Consider the following 18,259-nt stretch of genomic DNA (forward strand, 5'->3'; position numbering starts at 1 on the left):
CGTGGCAAGCTGCAGGTGACCATGCAGAGCTCATCAGCAGAGGTGACCATGATGGAGTCCCAGAATCGCAAAAGAGCTCCAGCATGGACCGAACGGGAGGTATGGGATCTGATCACTGTATGGGGAGAGGAATCCGTGCTATCAGAACTCCATTCCAGTTTTCGAAATGCCAAAACCTTTGTCAAAATCTCCCAGGGCATGAAGGACAGAGGCCATAACAGGGACCCGAAGCAGTGCCGCGTGAAACTGAAGGAGCTGAGGCAAGCCTACCAGAAAACCAGAGAGGCGAACGGCCGCTCCGGGTCAGAGCCCCAAACATGCCGCTTCTATGATGAGCTGCATGCCATTTTAGGGGGTTCAGCCACCACTACCCCAGCCGTGTTGTTTGACTCCTTCAATGGAGATGGAGGCAATACGGAAGCAGGTTTTGAGGACGAAGAAGAGGAGGAGGAGGAGGAGGTTGTAGATAGCTCACAGCAAGCAAGCGGAGAAACCGGTTTTCCCGACAGCCAGGAACTGTTTCTCACCCTGGACCTGGAGCCAGTACCCCCTGAACCCACCCAAGGCTGCCTCCTGGACCCAGCAGGCGGAGAAGGGACCTCCGGTGAGTGTACCTTTTAAACTACTATATGTGTTTTAAAAGCAAGCATGTGAAAAGATTACTTTGCCCTGGCATTCGCGGCTCTCCTGGATGTACTCCCAAAGCCTTTGCAAAAGGTTTCTAGGGAGGGCAGCCTTATTGTGTCCTTCATGGTAGGACACTTCAGGCCAGTAACACATACTCGGGAATCATTGTACAACAAAGCATTGCAGTGTATGTTTGCTGGCGTTCAAACAACATCCGTTCTTTATCTCTCTGTGGTATCCTCAGGAGAGTGAGATATAATTCATGGTCACCTGGTTGAAATAGAACGCTTTTCTTCAGGAGACACTCAGAGGAGCCCATTCCTGTGGCTAAACAGAAATGTTCCCCACTGTTAGCCACAGGGAGGGGGGAGTGTTGAGGGGGAAGCCACGCGGTGGGGGAGGCAAAATGCGACCTTGTAACAAAAGCACATGTGCTATGTATGTAATGTTAACAGCAAGGTTTACCCTGAAAGAGTGTAGCCACTGTTTTATAAAATGTGTCTTTTTAAATACCGCTGTTCCTTTTTTTCTCCACCAGCTGCATGTGTTTCAATGATCACAGGATCTTCTCCTTCCCAGAGGCTAGTGAAGATTAGAAAGAAAAAAAAAACGCACTCGAGATGAAATGTTCTCCGAGCTCATGCTGTCCTCCCACACTGACAGAGCACAGACGAATGCGTGGAGGCAAATAATGTCAGAGTGCAGGAAAGCACAAAATGACCGGGAGGAGAGGTGGCGGGCTGAAGACAGGGCTGAAACTCAAATGTGGCGGCAGCGTGATGAGAGGAGGCAGGATTCAATGCTGAGGCTGCTGGACGACCAAACCAGTATGCTCCAGTGTATGGTTGAGCTGCAGCAAAGGCAGCTGGAGCACAGACTGCCACTACAGCCCCTGTGTAACCAACCACCCTCCTCCCCAAGTTCCATAGCCTCCACACCCAGATGCCCAAGCACGCGGTGGGGGGGGCCACCGGCCAACCAGCCACTCCGCCACAGAGGATTGCCCCAAAAAAAGAAGGCTGGCATTCAATAAATTTTAAAGTTGTAAACTTTTAAAGTGCTGTGTGGCATTTTCCTTCCCTCCTCCACCACCCCTCCTGGGCTACCTTGGTAGTCATCCCCCTATTTGTGTGATGAATGAATAAAGAATGCATGAATGTGAAGCAACAATGACTTTATTGCCTTTGCAAGCGGTGATTGAAAGGAGGAGGGGAGGGTGGTTAGCTTACAGGGAAGTAGAGTGAACCAAGGGGCGGGGGGTTTCATCAAGGAGAAACAAACAGAACTTTCACACTATAGCCAAGCAGTCATGAAACTGGTTTTCAAAGCTTCTCTGATGCATACCACGCCTTTCTGTGCTCTTCTAACTGCCCTGGTGTCTGGCTGCGCGTAACCAGCAGCCAGGCGATTTGTCTCAACCTCCCACCCCGCCATAAACCTCTCCCCCTTACTCTCACAGATATTGTGGAGCACACAGCAAGCAGTAATAACAGTGGGAATATTGGTTTCGCTGAGGTCTAAGCGAGTCAGTAAACTGCGACAGCGCACCTTTAAACGTCCAAATGCACATTTTACCACTATTCTGCACTTGCTCAGCCTGTAGTTGAACAGCTCCTGTCTACTGTCCAGGCTGCCTGTGTACGGCTCCATGAGCCATGGCATTAAGGGGTAGGCTGGGTCCCCAAGGATACATATAGGCATTTCAACATCCCCAACAGTTATTTTCTGGTCTGGGAATAAAGTCCCTTCCTGCAGCTTTTGAAACAGACCAGAGTTCCTGAAGATGCGAGCGTCATGTACATTTCCCGGCCATCCCATGTTGATGTTGGTGAAACGTCCCTTGTGATCCACCAGAGCTTGCAGCACTATTGAAAAGTACCCCTTGCGGTTTATGTACTCACCAGCTTGGTGCTCCGGTGCCAAGATAGGGATATGGGTTCCGTCTATGGCCCCACCACAGTTAGGGAATCCTATTGCAGCAAAGCCATCCACTATGACCTGCCCATTTCCCAGGGTCACTACCCTTGATATCAGCAGATCTTTGATTGCGTGGGCTACTTTGCATCACAGCAGCCCCAACAGTAGATTTGCCTACTCCAAATTGATTCCCAACTGACCGGTAGCTGTCTGGCATTGCAAGCTTCCACAGGGCTATTGCCACTCGCTTCTCAACTGTGAGGGCTGCTCTCATCTTGGTATTCATGCGCCTCAGGGCAGGGGCAAGCAAGTCCCAAAGTTCCATGAAAGTGCCCTTACGCGTGCGAAAGTTTCGCAGCCACTGTGAATCGTCCCAGACCTGCAACACTGTGGGGTCCCACCAGTCTGTGCTTGTTTCCCGAGCCCAAAATCAGCGTTCCACAGCATGAACCTGCCCCATTAGCACCATGATGCATGCATCGGCAGGGCCCATGCTTTCAGAGAAATCTGTGTCCATGTCCTGATCACTCAAGTGACCGCGCTGACGTCGCTTCCTCGCCCGGTATCGCTTTGCCAGGTTCTGGTGCTGCATATACTGCTGGATAATGCGTGTGGTGTTTAATGTGCTCCTAATTGCCAAAGTGAGCTGAGCGGCCTCCATGCTTGCCTTGGTATGGCGTCCGCACAGAAAAAAGGCGCGGAACGATTGTCTGCCATTGCTCTGACGGAGGGAGGGGCGACTGACGACACGGCTTACAGGGTTGGCTTCAGGGAGCTAAAATCAACAAAGGGGGGTGGCTTTACATCAAGGAGTATTTCAGGCAGGACTTCACGGAGGGTTCCAATAAGAAATGGTGAATCTAAGTTATTGTTCTTATTGGAACAAGGAGGTTAGTCTGGCCTCTGATTGATACATGGCTAGATTTACCTCGCTGCACCTTCTCTGTGAGTGACTGCAGTGTGACCAGAGGAATGAGCCCTCTAGATGGGGGAGGAGGCAAATGAGTACAAAACAAATCTGGTCTATTTCTTGTTTTGATCCACTCCATCTATCTTTTACATCTTTGGCTGGCAGCAGATGGTGCAGAAGGACTGCATGCCATCCACATCTAATGGCTGCTCGGCAGAAGATGGTACAGTACGACTGCTAGCCATCCTCATCTCTTGCCTGCCCGGCAGAAGATGGTACAGTACGACTGCTAGCAATCCGTATCGCCTGCCTGCTCACCATAAGACGGTTCAATAGGACTGACTGCAGGACTAAAGAGAATGACCTGGTCAAGTCACTCCAAATTTAGTCCCTGCGCCCATGTCTGCCCAGGCGCTCCCAGCCGACGTGGCCAGGAGCACCTCGGACACGACGAGGATGGCTACCAGTCGTACTGCACCGTCTGCTGCCAGAAGGCAATGGATTGCTGCTACTGTGTAGCAATGCCGTACCGCGTCTGCCAGCACCCAGGAGACATACGGTGACGGTTACCTGAGCGGGCTCCATGCTTGCCGTGGTATGGCGTCTGCACAGGTAACTCAGGAAAAAAGGCGCGAAACGATTGTCTGCCCTTGCTTTCACGGAGGGGAGAGGGGGGGCCTGACGATATGTACCCAGAACCACCTGCGACAATGTTTTAGCCCCATCAGGCATTGGGATCTCAACCGAGAATTCCAATGGGCAGCGGAGACTGCGGGAACTGTGGGATAGCTATCCACAGTGCAATGCTCCGGAAGTCGACTCTAGCCTCGGTACTGTGGAAGCACTCCGCCGAGTAATGCACTTAGAGCATTTTCTGTGGGGACACACACACTCGAATATATAAAACCGATTTCTAAAAAACCGACTTCTATAAATTCGACCTTATTCCGTAGTGCAGACATACCCTTAGTCTCTAAGGTGCCACAAGTACTCCTCATTCTTTTTGCTGATACAGACTAACACAGCTACCACTCTGAAATCTAAAATGAAGATAAGCACTCGGAAGACATGCATGCTGTTAAAAGACAGTGTACAGCAAGGAGTGTAAACCAATATGGCTTCACTGCAAATTTTGAGAGTCTCTTCAAACAGAAATCCTTCAAAATCTGGAAATCTGACCCTAGTAAAGCTAATATACAGGAGCATAAATTATAGCAGGCAGTAAATACAAGGGGAAATTGAAAGGGCCAAAGTGGATTTCAAAGAGCAAATAGCTAAAGTTGTACAAACAAATGAGACTGCAACCCTGTATCGTGCTGACCAATGTTATTATGTCTCCTCTTTTGTCTCTGTCCATCTGTCTGTATCCACCTGTTGTCTCTTGTCTTATGCATAGATTGTAAACCTCTGGAGGCACGGATCTTTTTGTTTTGCCTATACAGAGCCTGGTACAGTGGGGTCCTGGTCCATGACTGGGGCTGCTAAGTGCTACAATACAAATAATAAATAATGTAATGTTGATAAATAAAATGTAATAAATATTGAAGGAGAAAATCTAAACTACTCATACACGTTAACCGAGTTCTGAATTAACTGTATTAGTCCAGGAAAGGAACATGGGCATCATTGTTGACAGCTCAGTGAGGACCTTTGCCTAATGTGCAGCTAATGTGGTCTAAAAAGCAAAGAAGATGCTAGGTTGTATGAGGAATGGGATGATGAATAATACAGAGAATATTCTAATGCCAAGTCACCTGGAATACTGTTTACCCTACTGGTCACCCCATCTCAAAAAGGATACTACAGAACTAGAGGGGTTCAGAAAAGAGCAACAAGAATGATCAAGGGCATAAAAAGAGCTCTCATAGGAAGAGAGACTTAAAAGGCTGGTTTGCTTACCTTAGAAAGGAGGTGAATAAGAGGGAACATAGTAAAAGTATATAAAATAATGAATGGTAGAGAGAAGAGATCAGGAATTTTTGTTTAACTTGTCTGATAACACAAAAACAAAGGGATATTCAATAAAATTAAAAGATAAATTCAAAACTGGTAAGTTGTTTTTCATACATTAACATGTAATTAAACTCTGGAAATCACGGCTTTACAAAGTTGTTCAAGTCAGAATTTAATCCAATTCAAGAAGAATTGAATATTTTTAATGGATATCAAGAATATCCAGAGTTGCCTTATTAATGATAGCAAATTTTGAGGAAGAGATGTTAAACCTCATGCCTCAGGGCTTAACTGATTTTTAAATATTAAAGACTCAGCTGAGACTTAATGTGGGGGGCAGATTATTCCAGAATTTCCTGTTGTAGGGTTCTTAAACCTTCTGCTGAAGCATCTGGTACTGGCCACTGTTGGAGACAGTATACTGGATTAGATGGACCTTGGACCAGAGACAATAGGGCAATTCCTATGTTTCTACATACTCCCTTGCAAAACAAAATTCCTGCTTACTGCTCTGCTCCCTAGCATAGCAAAAAATGTTGTATGCCAACAGTCTAAAGATTAGCGTTCTAGAAAACTGCAGTTCAAACAATGTATAATATGGAAAATAGCTATTTTATCTTTAAAATAGAAGTAGTATAATGCATTGAGTTGTCTGACAATATTTTAAAAATACATCAATTTAAATTTATATTGCACTGGTTTACATTTTTTTAAAATCTTCAGTGGAAATAATAGGATTGATCAGAGGGAAAAGGAACAGATAGACATGAATCAAAGGCTACTTACAACCTATAGGTAAAAAATACTTACATTACAGGTGAACATGTGGCTGCAGCTTAAATCTGAAAATCTATATTTTTAAAAGGAAAATGGCCATCTTTCTGTACAATTTTATCACGTTTCCAGAATGGCTCTTTATTTCATTGTCTGAGAGACTGGATAATTTAATTACTGTTTTATTTCCCTACGCATGGTATTTCTCATCCATAGTGCACTTTCACTTTTACTTTTTACTCCCCCTCAAAATCCAGATGTGGAAAATAAGCAAGGAATGCATTTGTTCAGTTGTAGCAAAGTAATTGGACAATCAGAAATGCAGATTGTCAGAAATAATTTGATCATTGTGCCAGAATTGTAAAATTTAGAATGAGCAATTGTCAGTTGCTATTCTTGTTACAATAGCATGTTGATAAGAGCCATGCAAACTTTTTTCTTTTTTGTAGAAATTTAGAAGGTGATGTTGCCGTACGAAGCTCAGCTGCTGTCTATACATACTGCAAATCGCGAGGGTTGTTTGCAGGGGTATCTTTAGAAGGAACATGTTTAATTGAAAGGAAAGAAACTAATCGCAAGTAAGTCGGATTCAAAATCATAGACTCATAGAGTTAGAAGGGACCGCAAGGGTCATCTAGTCTAACTGCCTGCCAAGATGGGGGATTTGTTGTGTCTAAATTGTCCAAGACAGATGACTATCCAGCCTCTTTGTGAAAACCTCCAGTGAAGAAGCTTCCACAACCTCCCGAGACAATCTGTTCCATTGTCCTACTGTTCTTACAGTTAGGAAGTTTTTCCTGAGATTTAATCTATATTGTTCATGTGTGTTTCTTCCATATCTTGTACTGCATCATCAAATGGGTTACACTGGAATTTTAGTGGGATGGACTTTTAGGAAAATATTCAAAATAAATCTTATAGTTAACTTTCGAGACTAACCAATTTATTTGAGCATGAGCTTTCGTGAGCTACAGCTCACGAAAGCTCATGCTCAAATAAATTGGTTAGTCTCTAAGGTGCCACAAGTACTCCTTTTCTTTTTGCGAATACAGACTAACACGGCTGTTCCTCTGAAACCCATAGTTAACTTTGTAGAATTGAGATGCTCTGATATACTACTTTTGGTTGTGTTGAGTTCACAGCCAGTTCCGTAATTTATAAACAAATCAGGGTAAGGTAATTCATTGTTCAGATACTTTAAATGTCTACTGTACTTTCAGGGTTAATAGGTGAATATTTGATACATATTGGTATAGTGCAGTGGTGTGCAACTTAGTGTCCGCGGGCCTCATTCAGCCGATCGGGTAATCTGATTGCGCTGGCCCGCTGCTTCCCACAGCTCCCATTGGCTGGGAATGGCAAACCGCAGCCACTGGGAGCGGCGGGGGGCCATGCCTGTGAACGGTCAATGTCAGCAAAATGTCTTGCAGCCTGCAATCAGCTTACCCTGTTGGGCCGCAGGTTGCCTACCACTGGTACAGTGGAACAAATTCTATCCCTGGAATGATTTCAGTAGAAATTGCAGGTCATTATCGAAAGCAAAATTGGGCCCATGGTATCTCCAGAAGCATTAATGGTGGAATTTGAGTATTGAAATTATATTGCCTCCATATGAACATTTATTCCACTGCACCATGCCAAGAGTTTATTTTTGATGTGAGTTATCTGTCTTTTTTTCATTAAAACAAGAAGTTTTTGAACTTCTGATGTATTAGATTTGGCAGGGAATGGCGGATATCTGGTTCAATGTCTTTTTAAAAATAAATTGGGGATTGTGGTTTAGAGCCTCACTAAAGATGCTCAAGAGCTGCTTCTTTCTGTTTTGTTTTGTTTTGTTTTTTACCCATTGCTATCAAAACTGTCAGAATTGATGGGAGATTTAGGTCCAGTTTTCTAAATCTTAAAATTCTTTTCCCTTCTGGTGCCATTGTTGTAAACATACACATACTAGATTTCTTTAACTTTATTGTCAGCTGCTTTCTAAGATGATAGCAATACTGTAAAATCAAAATTATACATAGATAATATGATAAAACTAAAATCTTTCCAAAATACTTTATTTTTTATCCCTCCTCCCAAGAAAATTATACATTTGCTTTAACACATGGCTCCAAAGATGCACTAAAATGCAAAGAAATGAGGTTTTCCATGCTGTTTTCTGACAGGTTTGAAATCTTGTTTGAGTCAAACCACTTGGATGAAAAATACATTAAAATCAAACCAGTCTGAGTTGGAGACAATTAAAATTTTAAATTGAATGTCTGCTTTTTCTAAAAATCTCCAATCCTAGTATTGCTGTTTATAAGAGTAAAGGTTTTTAAAAATCCGAAATGTACTGTACCAATTTTAAGCTGTACAGTAGCAAAGGCATTAATTCATATTTCTTAAAAGCACAGTTTTGACAGGCCCTTATGTGAGTACATGTAGAAGATATGCGGGGACGCATGCGAGCAGGTTCTCCCCTTGTACAGCTGAGGCAAGGTCAGAAAGCAAGATGCACACACAGCAGGGAGAAGAACAGGTTAGGGATATGTCTCCCATTGGAACAGGCAGACCATGCTAGTGGGTGGGTCCTAAAGGTTTGTGTACGCTGTGAACTAGGCCACTCAAGGAGTCTAAGTCTGTGAATTAGGCCACTCAGTGAGTAGTTAATTGTACATGCTTAGAAACAAATAACACATCCACTGAAATGTTTATGGCATATTTGTGAAAACAGATACTGTTGAACATTACCAAGAGTCCAGTTTTCCTTCTTGCTCTAATATGAAAGGACTCTTTAAATAAATAAATAAAATCTGTAATCACAATATAGCAAGAGTTTTAGCAAGTTTGTCCCACTTGTTTTCTATGGTTACCAAGAGTTATTGTGGTCGATATTAAAAAGGCCACATTAAAAGCCCTTTAAGCTATAACTGTTTTCTGTGAAATCACTGTTCTCTTTCCTTGTTTAATGCTGACTTTCAGTGAAGCAGATGATCCTGCAGCTGGCATCTGCTAGTGCGTGCGCACAAAAAAATCCTGATGTTTCATTTTTTGCACACCACCATGCTTTTCTGTAGAAAATGAGCTGGAACAAAATATTGGTGAAAATTAAGATGAAGTAATAATAAAGGGAAACAAGTCTGTTCCCTGTACTTTATTGTTCTCAATTTATATTGGGCATTGAACAGCTTCTGCCATTCCTTCGTGGGTAATCAGTTTAAGAAATCAAGTAAGTGTTATTTATACAACATGTCGAAATGGCATGGTACATAGGGAGTCTTTTAAACTGTAGGCTAAACTAAAAGTATAGATGAGACGATGATTAAAGCAACTGATATAATTTTTTGTGCTAGATTTTATGGTCAAGATATTCGAGCTAGTGCCATTTTATTTGGTGATGTACCTCGTCTTACTCAATCAGAAGATCTGCATGAAATTCTGGATTCCTTTACTGAACAATATGAAAATGAGGAGCAGAAAAACAGGAAAAGGAAAGCAGGAAGGGAACAAAGGAAGGTTTGCACACATCTTTTTCCATATTGGCTCTCTGTTGCTAAATCCTTTCATCTACAATTAGACCTAATCCTAATATTGCTGTGTTGATGGCACTCACATTGAAGTCATTGGATATGTTAAGTGCTGACTGATGGAAGGGTAGGGTGTCTTCTTTGAGTATACTGTATTCACTCAAGCGCACTGTTCAGTATTGCCAGGGGAACCTCCTCCACAGAAGAACCCTACTATTACATTAAGTTTTGCATACTCCAGTCTAACAAAATAATTCTTCATTTCACTGTTTCCGAGAAGACAACCAACTTAAAGAGACATATCTGTATTTGACGCACTACAATCAGAAATATTCAAAATGTTCTTTTCAGCTGCAGCTTGATCTTCAAGAAAAATGTTAATTCTTAAGAATATATGGAACAAACCAGGGTTTTTCAGTTGAGTGTTCTGCTCCTTCTGTTTTCCATCCAAAATTATAACTCTTGAATTGGGCCATCATATTTAATCTCTGAGAATTATGGGAAAAGACATTATCAATGTCTAGGCAATATTATCTCTCTAGATGTAACAGCTGATGCTATTGAGAGAGACTATAATATATATAATTTATTTTCCACCTTTTTGTTAAAACATCAAGCAGTAACATTTATCATTTACACATATAACTTCGTAGTGAATTATTGTGTGGCTATATCAAAATCTGTCTTTAGTTTTATAGTTTGAAATGTAATGTCATCAAGAGGAAATATGTGATGGGTGCTTCTTAATTTCTTCTGGACTATCTCCAGGCCTTCAGTTACATTAACCTATACTTGCTAGTGAGGAGTGATTTTTGCTATTTTAAAAATTATTTATTTTAGGCTAATGATCCACCTGTTAAACCATCATCGAGGCCACAATCACGTAAACCACCTGTGTATGCTGCAACAGCAGGTATGAGTGTTTTGATGATTACATTAAATTGTTGCTATATGTGAAAGAAGAGTATTAGAAATACTCTGAGTATTGATGTTTTTATGCTATTCAACCCCCTTTTCTTGTGTGAGATGGTAACTTCTCTATAACAGTTTGATTTGTCAAAAAGTGGAAGTATTTTGGGATAGATTCATGAAAGATAATGGGTGAAATTTTTATGGTTTTTAACTTCTAATGTACTTTTATCGAATTTCTAAATGCAACATAACGTTTACTAAACAGACACTACAAAATGGCTGATTGTATTATTACTACATATTGTAGATGACAGCTGAATATAGAAATTAGTGCCAGTTTTACAGTCATGTATGTAATAGCTCAGAAGGGATATTAAAGTTAATTGGGTACATAATGGTCCACTTTGTATTGTTATACCAATAAAATAAAAACCAGCAGGATCTTATTAAAGGGAAAAGGGCAAAATACCACATTTATTGTGAATACAGAAAGAATCATAGTAAGCAGTTAGTTATAGCTATAACATTCCATTCAATTTCATATTTATTCACACATTCATACACACACACACAGGTTCTGCAAGGTTGTTATCATAGTTACCAGCCTAAGAGTTGCTCATGCCAAACCACTGGCCAGGTGGCCTGGACATGAGGAGGGAGCAGGGCCTTGTCAGATGCTCATCTGATGCCCCTGGAAGTTGGTTTGCAGAATCAGAGTTCCCCAAAGTTCTCACTTTTTAGAGTCTATTTTTATAGGAATTTCTTCCTATGCCAGTCTATGGGAATTGCTTCATCATGCTGTTGCTGAATCAATCAGCAGATACCACATTCCTGACAGCTCCGTGCTGCTAGATGTTATCTTGTTCTTTGGTTCTCCCATTCTTGAGGCTGTTGGGTGGATTCCAGTCTGCCCTCTGGGGGGGGTGGGGGGTCCTCTGGTTATTTCCACTCGACGCCTTCTTCAGCTGATGGACACTGGATTCTTAGGCTGGCACCTCCCTGATCATTCAGTTATTATCCACACCAAGCATCCATCCACATACATCCTCTATCTCTATTTTAATCACAATTGTTAATACAACAAAAGGGCGGGGAGTCTCTGGGTGCTGTTTCTGTTGTTACAGAGTATTGCTTTGAGTTTCTCTCTCTCTGTGAATTGCTTTGAGAACAGACTCTGTCTTAAAATGTACTAACGCAATTAGCAGCTTGCAAGTTTCACACATAGAGGGAGAGAAACAGTACCAAAAACCAAGAGACCTCTTAATTAGTAATACCCTGGAATTTAAACTGTGGGGAATCAAACTCATTTGTGATTTTAATACAGAACTTCTTTAATATGATCCAACAGTATGATGGATTTTTTTTCCTATTTAAGGGGAATGTTTTCTTGTAAAAACTACTGACTTTTAGGAGGAAGTTAATCTCTTCTGGTCTAGGCCCAATGGGCTGCCTCTTTTCATCATCCTCCTCAAATAGATAGATGAATCTTTCACTAGGATACTATCTTAATTCCTTACTCTATTTTAGTCTTCCTTCTGCCACACAGCAAGTAGGGTATGTGATGCTCCTGCTGATATTTTTTTCCCCTGAAGCGCCTTTCCTATTCTATTGGGAAATAGATTAATCAAGAGTTTCATTCCTCAGTCCTAGTGCAGTAAATAGCTATTTCTTCTCTCCACCACCACTTCTTGGCTAACTACAATAATTTTGTGGATACTGAACATATATTACAAGAGCAGAAAACAAAGTAAATTGACCTGTATTGATATGTTATATAAATTAATTATTTACATTTTTCTGCAGCTGTAAAAAATCCACACAAACTTTATCCTGAACTTCCCAATTACCATCCCACGGAGGGTAAGTACTACACTTTGAATTTATTTTATAAAGGCCACATACAATGGGTGTGAGACCGTATGGGAATATTTTGGAAAACGTTATACTTTTTAAAAAAAATTCTGTGCTGCATCCCTTTGTTATATTTATTATCCAGACAAATCAATATTTCCTTCTGGTTTTTTTATGTTTCAGAGTAGCAGCTGTGTTAGTCTGTATTCGCAAAAAGAAAAGGAGTACTAGTGGCATCTTAGAGACTAACCAATTTATTTGAGCGTAAGCTTTCATGAGCTATAGCTCACTTCATCGGATGCATTCGATAAAGTGAGCTGTAGCTCATGAAAGCTTATGCTCAAATAAATTGGTTAGTCTCTAAGGTGCCACTAGTACGTGTTAGGGGGCGGCTTATTCCTTCACCCGCTTCCTTCCCTGGTCCTTCTCGCATGAACAGAGAGCAACAATACCCGAAGTCCAAAGGTGCAAACAATTCAATGTTTATTGGGGTCAACTTCCAGCAAGCATGATTACAGTTTCCTTCCTTAGTGTCCTCCTTCCCAGCTCTGACACCACAGAGCCTTACGCCTGTGTCCTTGTTCCCATTCCTACCCTTAGCCAAACATGATTCCAATTTCCTTACCCACATTCCCTGTTCCCATTTCCCCCCACACACACACACACACCCACCCACTCACTTCCTGATTGACTGCAGGCTATGTAGTAAAACTTGAGTTCTGCTTTGCTATACCTTAACCAATCATCTTCCTGAAATTTAACTAACCAATCCTAACATATTGTAACATGATTATGTAACCAATTATATCCCACCACCTTAATTAGTTTACACTCAGCAAAATTAATTATACAGCAGACAGGAACAATCACAGAACCAGACAGAGATTATACAGACAAACAATAGCAAAGTGGGAACGAAAATGACAAGTCAATACAGAAGTGAGGATTTCACATCCCAGCTATTGATAAGTGAGTTCTTGCCAGACAAGATGCTATCAAACTAAGTTTCCTTTTACATTTTCTAGGCACTTCTCTTTCTCTGGAGGCGATAGGCATTATCGGGACAGGATTGTATTCCTAACAGCCCAATAGCACCTGATTTCAATGTGACTAGTTTGGAATGTGAGGATGTAACTGTTCGCTTCCTAGCTTATGGCTGCCTCTGCTGCTTAGCCAAAGGCCTTAGCCTAAGCACAGGTTCTCAGACTGTCACAGTAAGAGAAGGCCCTTACACCGGCAGACAGTTATTTTGATTCTTTCTTTTGTACCTCTATAACTAGCCAAGTGATAAGAATACACCTAAATTCTTAGAGTATCTATATCCTAACAGTACTCCTTTTCTTTTTACCTTTATCTTGTTCCCTGGCTTTATGCTCAGACAGTAGGTGAATCTCACCTTCCTTTCTGTCTCCTTGTGGCCTAACTTCTTACATTTCAAAAATCCTTTTCCCCCATTCAATATACATGTTCAGTCCTATAAATAGACTATATTTAATGATACCACCTTAATGAGGCAAAGGAGATCACTATGACATAATAACCTTTGACCAAGTCTACCTTCTCGTCTCTGTGCACAAAGTAGTGTAAATCCTGTTTTAAATAAACAAATACCCACAATGGTCAAATCTGATTAGCATCATAAGGTTAGTTTGCCATTGCATTTACATCCTTTCACAGGATTATGCAATGGTTTGAGATTATAAATCTGCTTTTTGGTGTAACACAGAGATCACTTGTGCTGTGGTCTGGACTGTCAAGTTTTTTGAGGTCATAACAAGGGCCTGGCTCATTTTCATGCCTAACTCATTTATGATTCTGTGGCACCCAGCACCACGTGTAGTTTATGGAGTTTGTACTGTGAGAGCTTGCCATCACAGATCATTAGAAGTAATTTTGAAGCCCAAACAATTTAACCTTTCTTCTGCACCTGGCAGAACCCTATGGACAAAGTGGTAAATTCACTTAGAGAATGTTTAAGCCCATGTGGCTTTTGTTTCCCCAAGTATGTCTCACCCTTCCAATGGAAAAAGCAAGTTTGAATTGATCTCCTGAAACCACTTATAAGGTCCACAAACTATTTTGCAAGGCAGTGAAATATAATATTATCCAAATAAATTGGATAGGCTTTTTGATCTATAAAATACATTAGCTGCTTGTCAACCATGAAGTTTTATACAGACAGTAAGTCTTGGACAGTGCGAAGATCAGACCCAAAACTTTGGTACTGCATAAACATACACATTGTCTCACATACACACAATGCTTAAAAAAAATTAAAATATTTCACCAGAATGTTTCAATGTGTTTTCAATTTAAAAATTTACAAGTAAAAATAACTACAATGATCCAGTTATATTAAAAACCATTACAAAAACAAATTAGTTGTGGTGTTCAAAACATCCACGAAGTATGATTTAATTTAACCCCAAGGTCTTGACCAGTGTCCCAATTACGTTATCTCATGTGCACAAATCATTAATAAATTAACACGATGCATTTTTAAACACACAAAAAGAGAAAAAAAGTTAAAACTTATAATACTTAAAAATATTTAATCTTCATTTTAACCACCTTCCTTATTGCTTCACCTCTGCCCTCTCTGTTTGTAGTTTTCTTAAAAGGAAAAGCTATTTCTTGTAATTTCTGATAGTAATACATATACTTGTTGGGGAAAAGTGTTCAATTTAGGAGATAGGTGTCAGGTTTCATTGGCAACGTCCAGTCCTACTTCTGAAAACCAAACGAGAGAAATGCACACAGGGGAAAAGACAGAGGTGGAAAAAAGATAGGAAGATTCTACTTTTTTCTGTAATGTTTGGTTTCTGGAAACCCACAGAAACATCACACATTCTCTAACCTTTTTAGAAACATTGGAACCTGACAAACATTTGTCACAGTCAGGCTGCTAAAATAGAACTTTCAGTTCTGCCTCTTCTGAAGGGGAGAGGGAGTTGGGGGTAGGTGATATTTTGTCTTAGGGTATGTCTACACTGGCAAGGTTTTGCCCCACAAGTTATACCACTTCTATTAAAACGCTGGAATTAAACCACTGTTGTATGTCCACACTGCGCTCCTTGTGACACTGGAGCGCATCCACATTAGCAGCTCTTGCAATGGCAAAGAGAGCAGTGCATTGTGGTAGCTATCCCACTGTGCAACTGGCCACAGGGTGCTTTGGAAAGGGTTTGCAATGCCTCTTGGGGGAAGGCATAGTGTCACATGATGCAGGTTTCTCAATCCCATTGTTCCATGGGCATCCTACCACATTGCCAGCTGCTTTTCAACTGAAGTGTGTGGGGAGGGGAGTGTGTGTGTGTGTATGGGGGAGAGAGAGTTGTGTTTTGGGAGACAGAGTGTGTCAGCATGCTGTCTTGTAAGTTCAGACATCAGCAGAAAGCAACCATTCCTAAGGCAGGGAGAGGGGGAAAACCTGACATCAGCCCCTGCCTCCTTCCCTAGGCTCTTTGCACAGCAATCTCTCTCTCTCTCTCTCTATCACACACACACACACACACTCTGCCTCTGTGTTCAACAGCATGAGCATTCTGCACTAATGGTTTGCTTTGTGTTCCATAACAGGTTAGCACAGCATGCTTTGAAAGGGGAGGGGTGCATGTCTCCAGGGCAGGCTGAGTTCAAAACAATGAGCAGAGCGGTCACTTGAGGCATTATGGGACAGCTCTGGAAGCCAATTACAGAGCAGAAAGCAATCAAGTATTTACATTGGCAATAGAGTGCCAGAGCCTCTGCACAAATAGTCTTACGACTCTCGTCGAGGTGGTTTTTTTGCAACTCTGCAAATGAGGAGTTTCTGCGCACAAAAGAGGCTTGGCAGTGTGCACACGTCTGCAGTTTGAGTGCAAAAAAGCTGCTTTACTGCACAGAAACTTGCCAGCGTAGACAAGCCCTACTCAGCAGACCAGTTTTCCTTGCATAGTAGTCCTGTCATCCAGGATATCTGCAGCCTTATAGGTATTACGCAGCTCTGAAAACTATGGATATTTTCTGTCATTAAGCTCTAAAATGCTGATATCTTATTCTTGTAGTAAAGAGATAAGTGGCACATAAGAAAATTGCTGCTAAGACTAAGGCCCTGATCCTGCAACCTGGTCTTTTAGCACTGACCCCTGTATTTATGTGTAGTGCCAAGACTGATTTAAACAGGACCCCACCTAGGAGCAGAGGCCTGTGCTACCAAGTTACCATTGCAGGGTTAAGGCCTGTTGTTATATTATTCAGGTCCTTAAGTAATAATATATGGTTTCAACATTTAACATAAATCTCTTCTGTTGCCAGTGAAGAAAACTACAATAATTTGTAGACAACACATAGAAGTAGAAATAAAATGAATCCTCTAGAAGCCATGTTTTAGATTTTATATCATAAACATTATTGCTGGAATACTGGACCTTAGCATATAGCAACAGTATGTCCATTGTCATCAGTAGGAAGGGATTAATTGCAAAAAAAAAAAAAAAAAAAAACAGTAACAGAAGAGTTGAAACATTTTATACTTCTATGATGTTACATGAAAGAAGAATTTGATTTGTGTTTGAGACATTTTTAATTATCTACTATGGAGACCTTCTGAGTTATCTTGATGAGTAAAGTTTTATATAACCTGTTTCAAGTCCAAGACAGAATATTAAATTAAAAACATGTCTCTAAACTGATACTGTGATACTTGATTCATATGCAAGCAGAGTAGACTGAGTTTTTATACAGCTCAATTCTGTCAAGACTAATTCTTAGATTAATGCAATAAAATGTAAATGGTGTTTCCAAAGGAAGATTTTAAACGTTACCAGAAATGGGAATTATTACATATTTTAGTGCCTGTTTCTTTAAAGTGTTGTAAATCACTAGGAATTATTACAACTCTGAACATAAAACATCACAGTAGTACCATTATTAACTAAATAGGCTGGGATTATCAAAGAAATCTCATGGATTTGGCCATACAGCTCCCTTAGGGTCTTTTGAAATTCCCTGTCCTAGCAAATACCATTGTGGTTGGCAGAAACCAGTTCTCCATCTACTGGAAGAAGTCACTGATTTTAATCTGACTTTTCAAAAAGAAGCTTTGAGTCTCTATCTTTTAGTTTTTAAAAAATATGTTATTTTTGAAAAATGTTACATATTACCTTTTTTGTTTGTTTGTCTTGCTTCCTGTTTGCCATCTTGCAAAAGAACCTATACCCCCTCTGTCACAAAGTAGCATGTCTTACTCTATCAGGTAGCTAAGAAACAAAAATGATGGTCAATTATAGCTCATATGATGAGACCATTAACTTCCTCCTTAGTCTTTTTGCATTTTGGAAGCATTCGCCATGGTATGGGAAGTTAGGTGTTTCTGATTCACATCCTCAAATGTTAACACCCTATTCCACCCTATGAGGGTAGAATACTTTGGAGATAATTGAGATAAGACCAGAAAAGAGATCTTGTAATTGCACATAGGCCAACTGACCAAACATCCAGATGTGCCTCCTTGCCCTACTAGAAGCAGAGATTTGTAGAGAGGGGATTTTTCAATTTCTTTGTGTTCCAGCTTGACACCCCAGGTGTCTTCCTGAGCTTATGAGAAACCTACCAGTGCTTCCAATCATCCTTCACGCACTAGCTTTTTTATTGCAACTGCACAAACGACATCTGAAGGGTTTCTTCAGCAACCTTAGGGCTTCTCTTTACTGCTAAAAAATATGTTTTTAATGCATATGAGCGATCCTGAGCTAAAAACACAGTGAAGAGAAGGCCACTTTAATTTTACCACCGGCACTGAACCTCAGGCGGTGTGTATAGGGCT

At 41.0% G+C, this 18,259-nt stretch overlaps 1 protein-coding gene across 4 annotated transcripts in view; it reads left to right on the top strand.

Annotated features, from left to right (window-relative positions):
• The window catches only part of SH3YL1 (SH3 and SYLF domain containing 1), a 113,351-nt gene that overhangs the window by 52,668 nt on the left and 42,424 nt on the right, over positions 1 to 18,259 (top strand). For 3 of the 4 annotated variants that reach the window (XM_073336165.1, XM_073336162.1, XM_073336161.2), the window contains 4 exons: positions 6,631 to 6,759; positions 9,517 to 9,679; positions 10,531 to 10,603; positions 12,406 to 12,462. In XM_073336165.1, the coding sequence (XP_073192266.1) occupies positions 6,631 to 6,759; positions 9,517 to 9,679; positions 10,531 to 10,603; positions 12,406 to 12,462 (422 nt within the window). The remainder of the gene's footprint in view (positions 1 to 6,630; positions 6,760 to 9,516; positions 9,680 to 10,530; positions 10,604 to 12,405; positions 12,463 to 18,259) is intronic. The other variant, XM_073336163.2, reaches the window with a different exon arrangement.

Source organism: Lepidochelys kempii, chromosome 3 (genome assembly GCF_965140285.1).
Source record: "Lepidochelys kempii isolate rLepKem1 chromosome 3, rLepKem1.hap1, whole genome shotgun sequence".
In the NCBI taxonomy this organism is placed as follows: Eukaryota; Metazoa; Chordata; order Testudines; family Cheloniidae; genus Lepidochelys; species Lepidochelys kempii.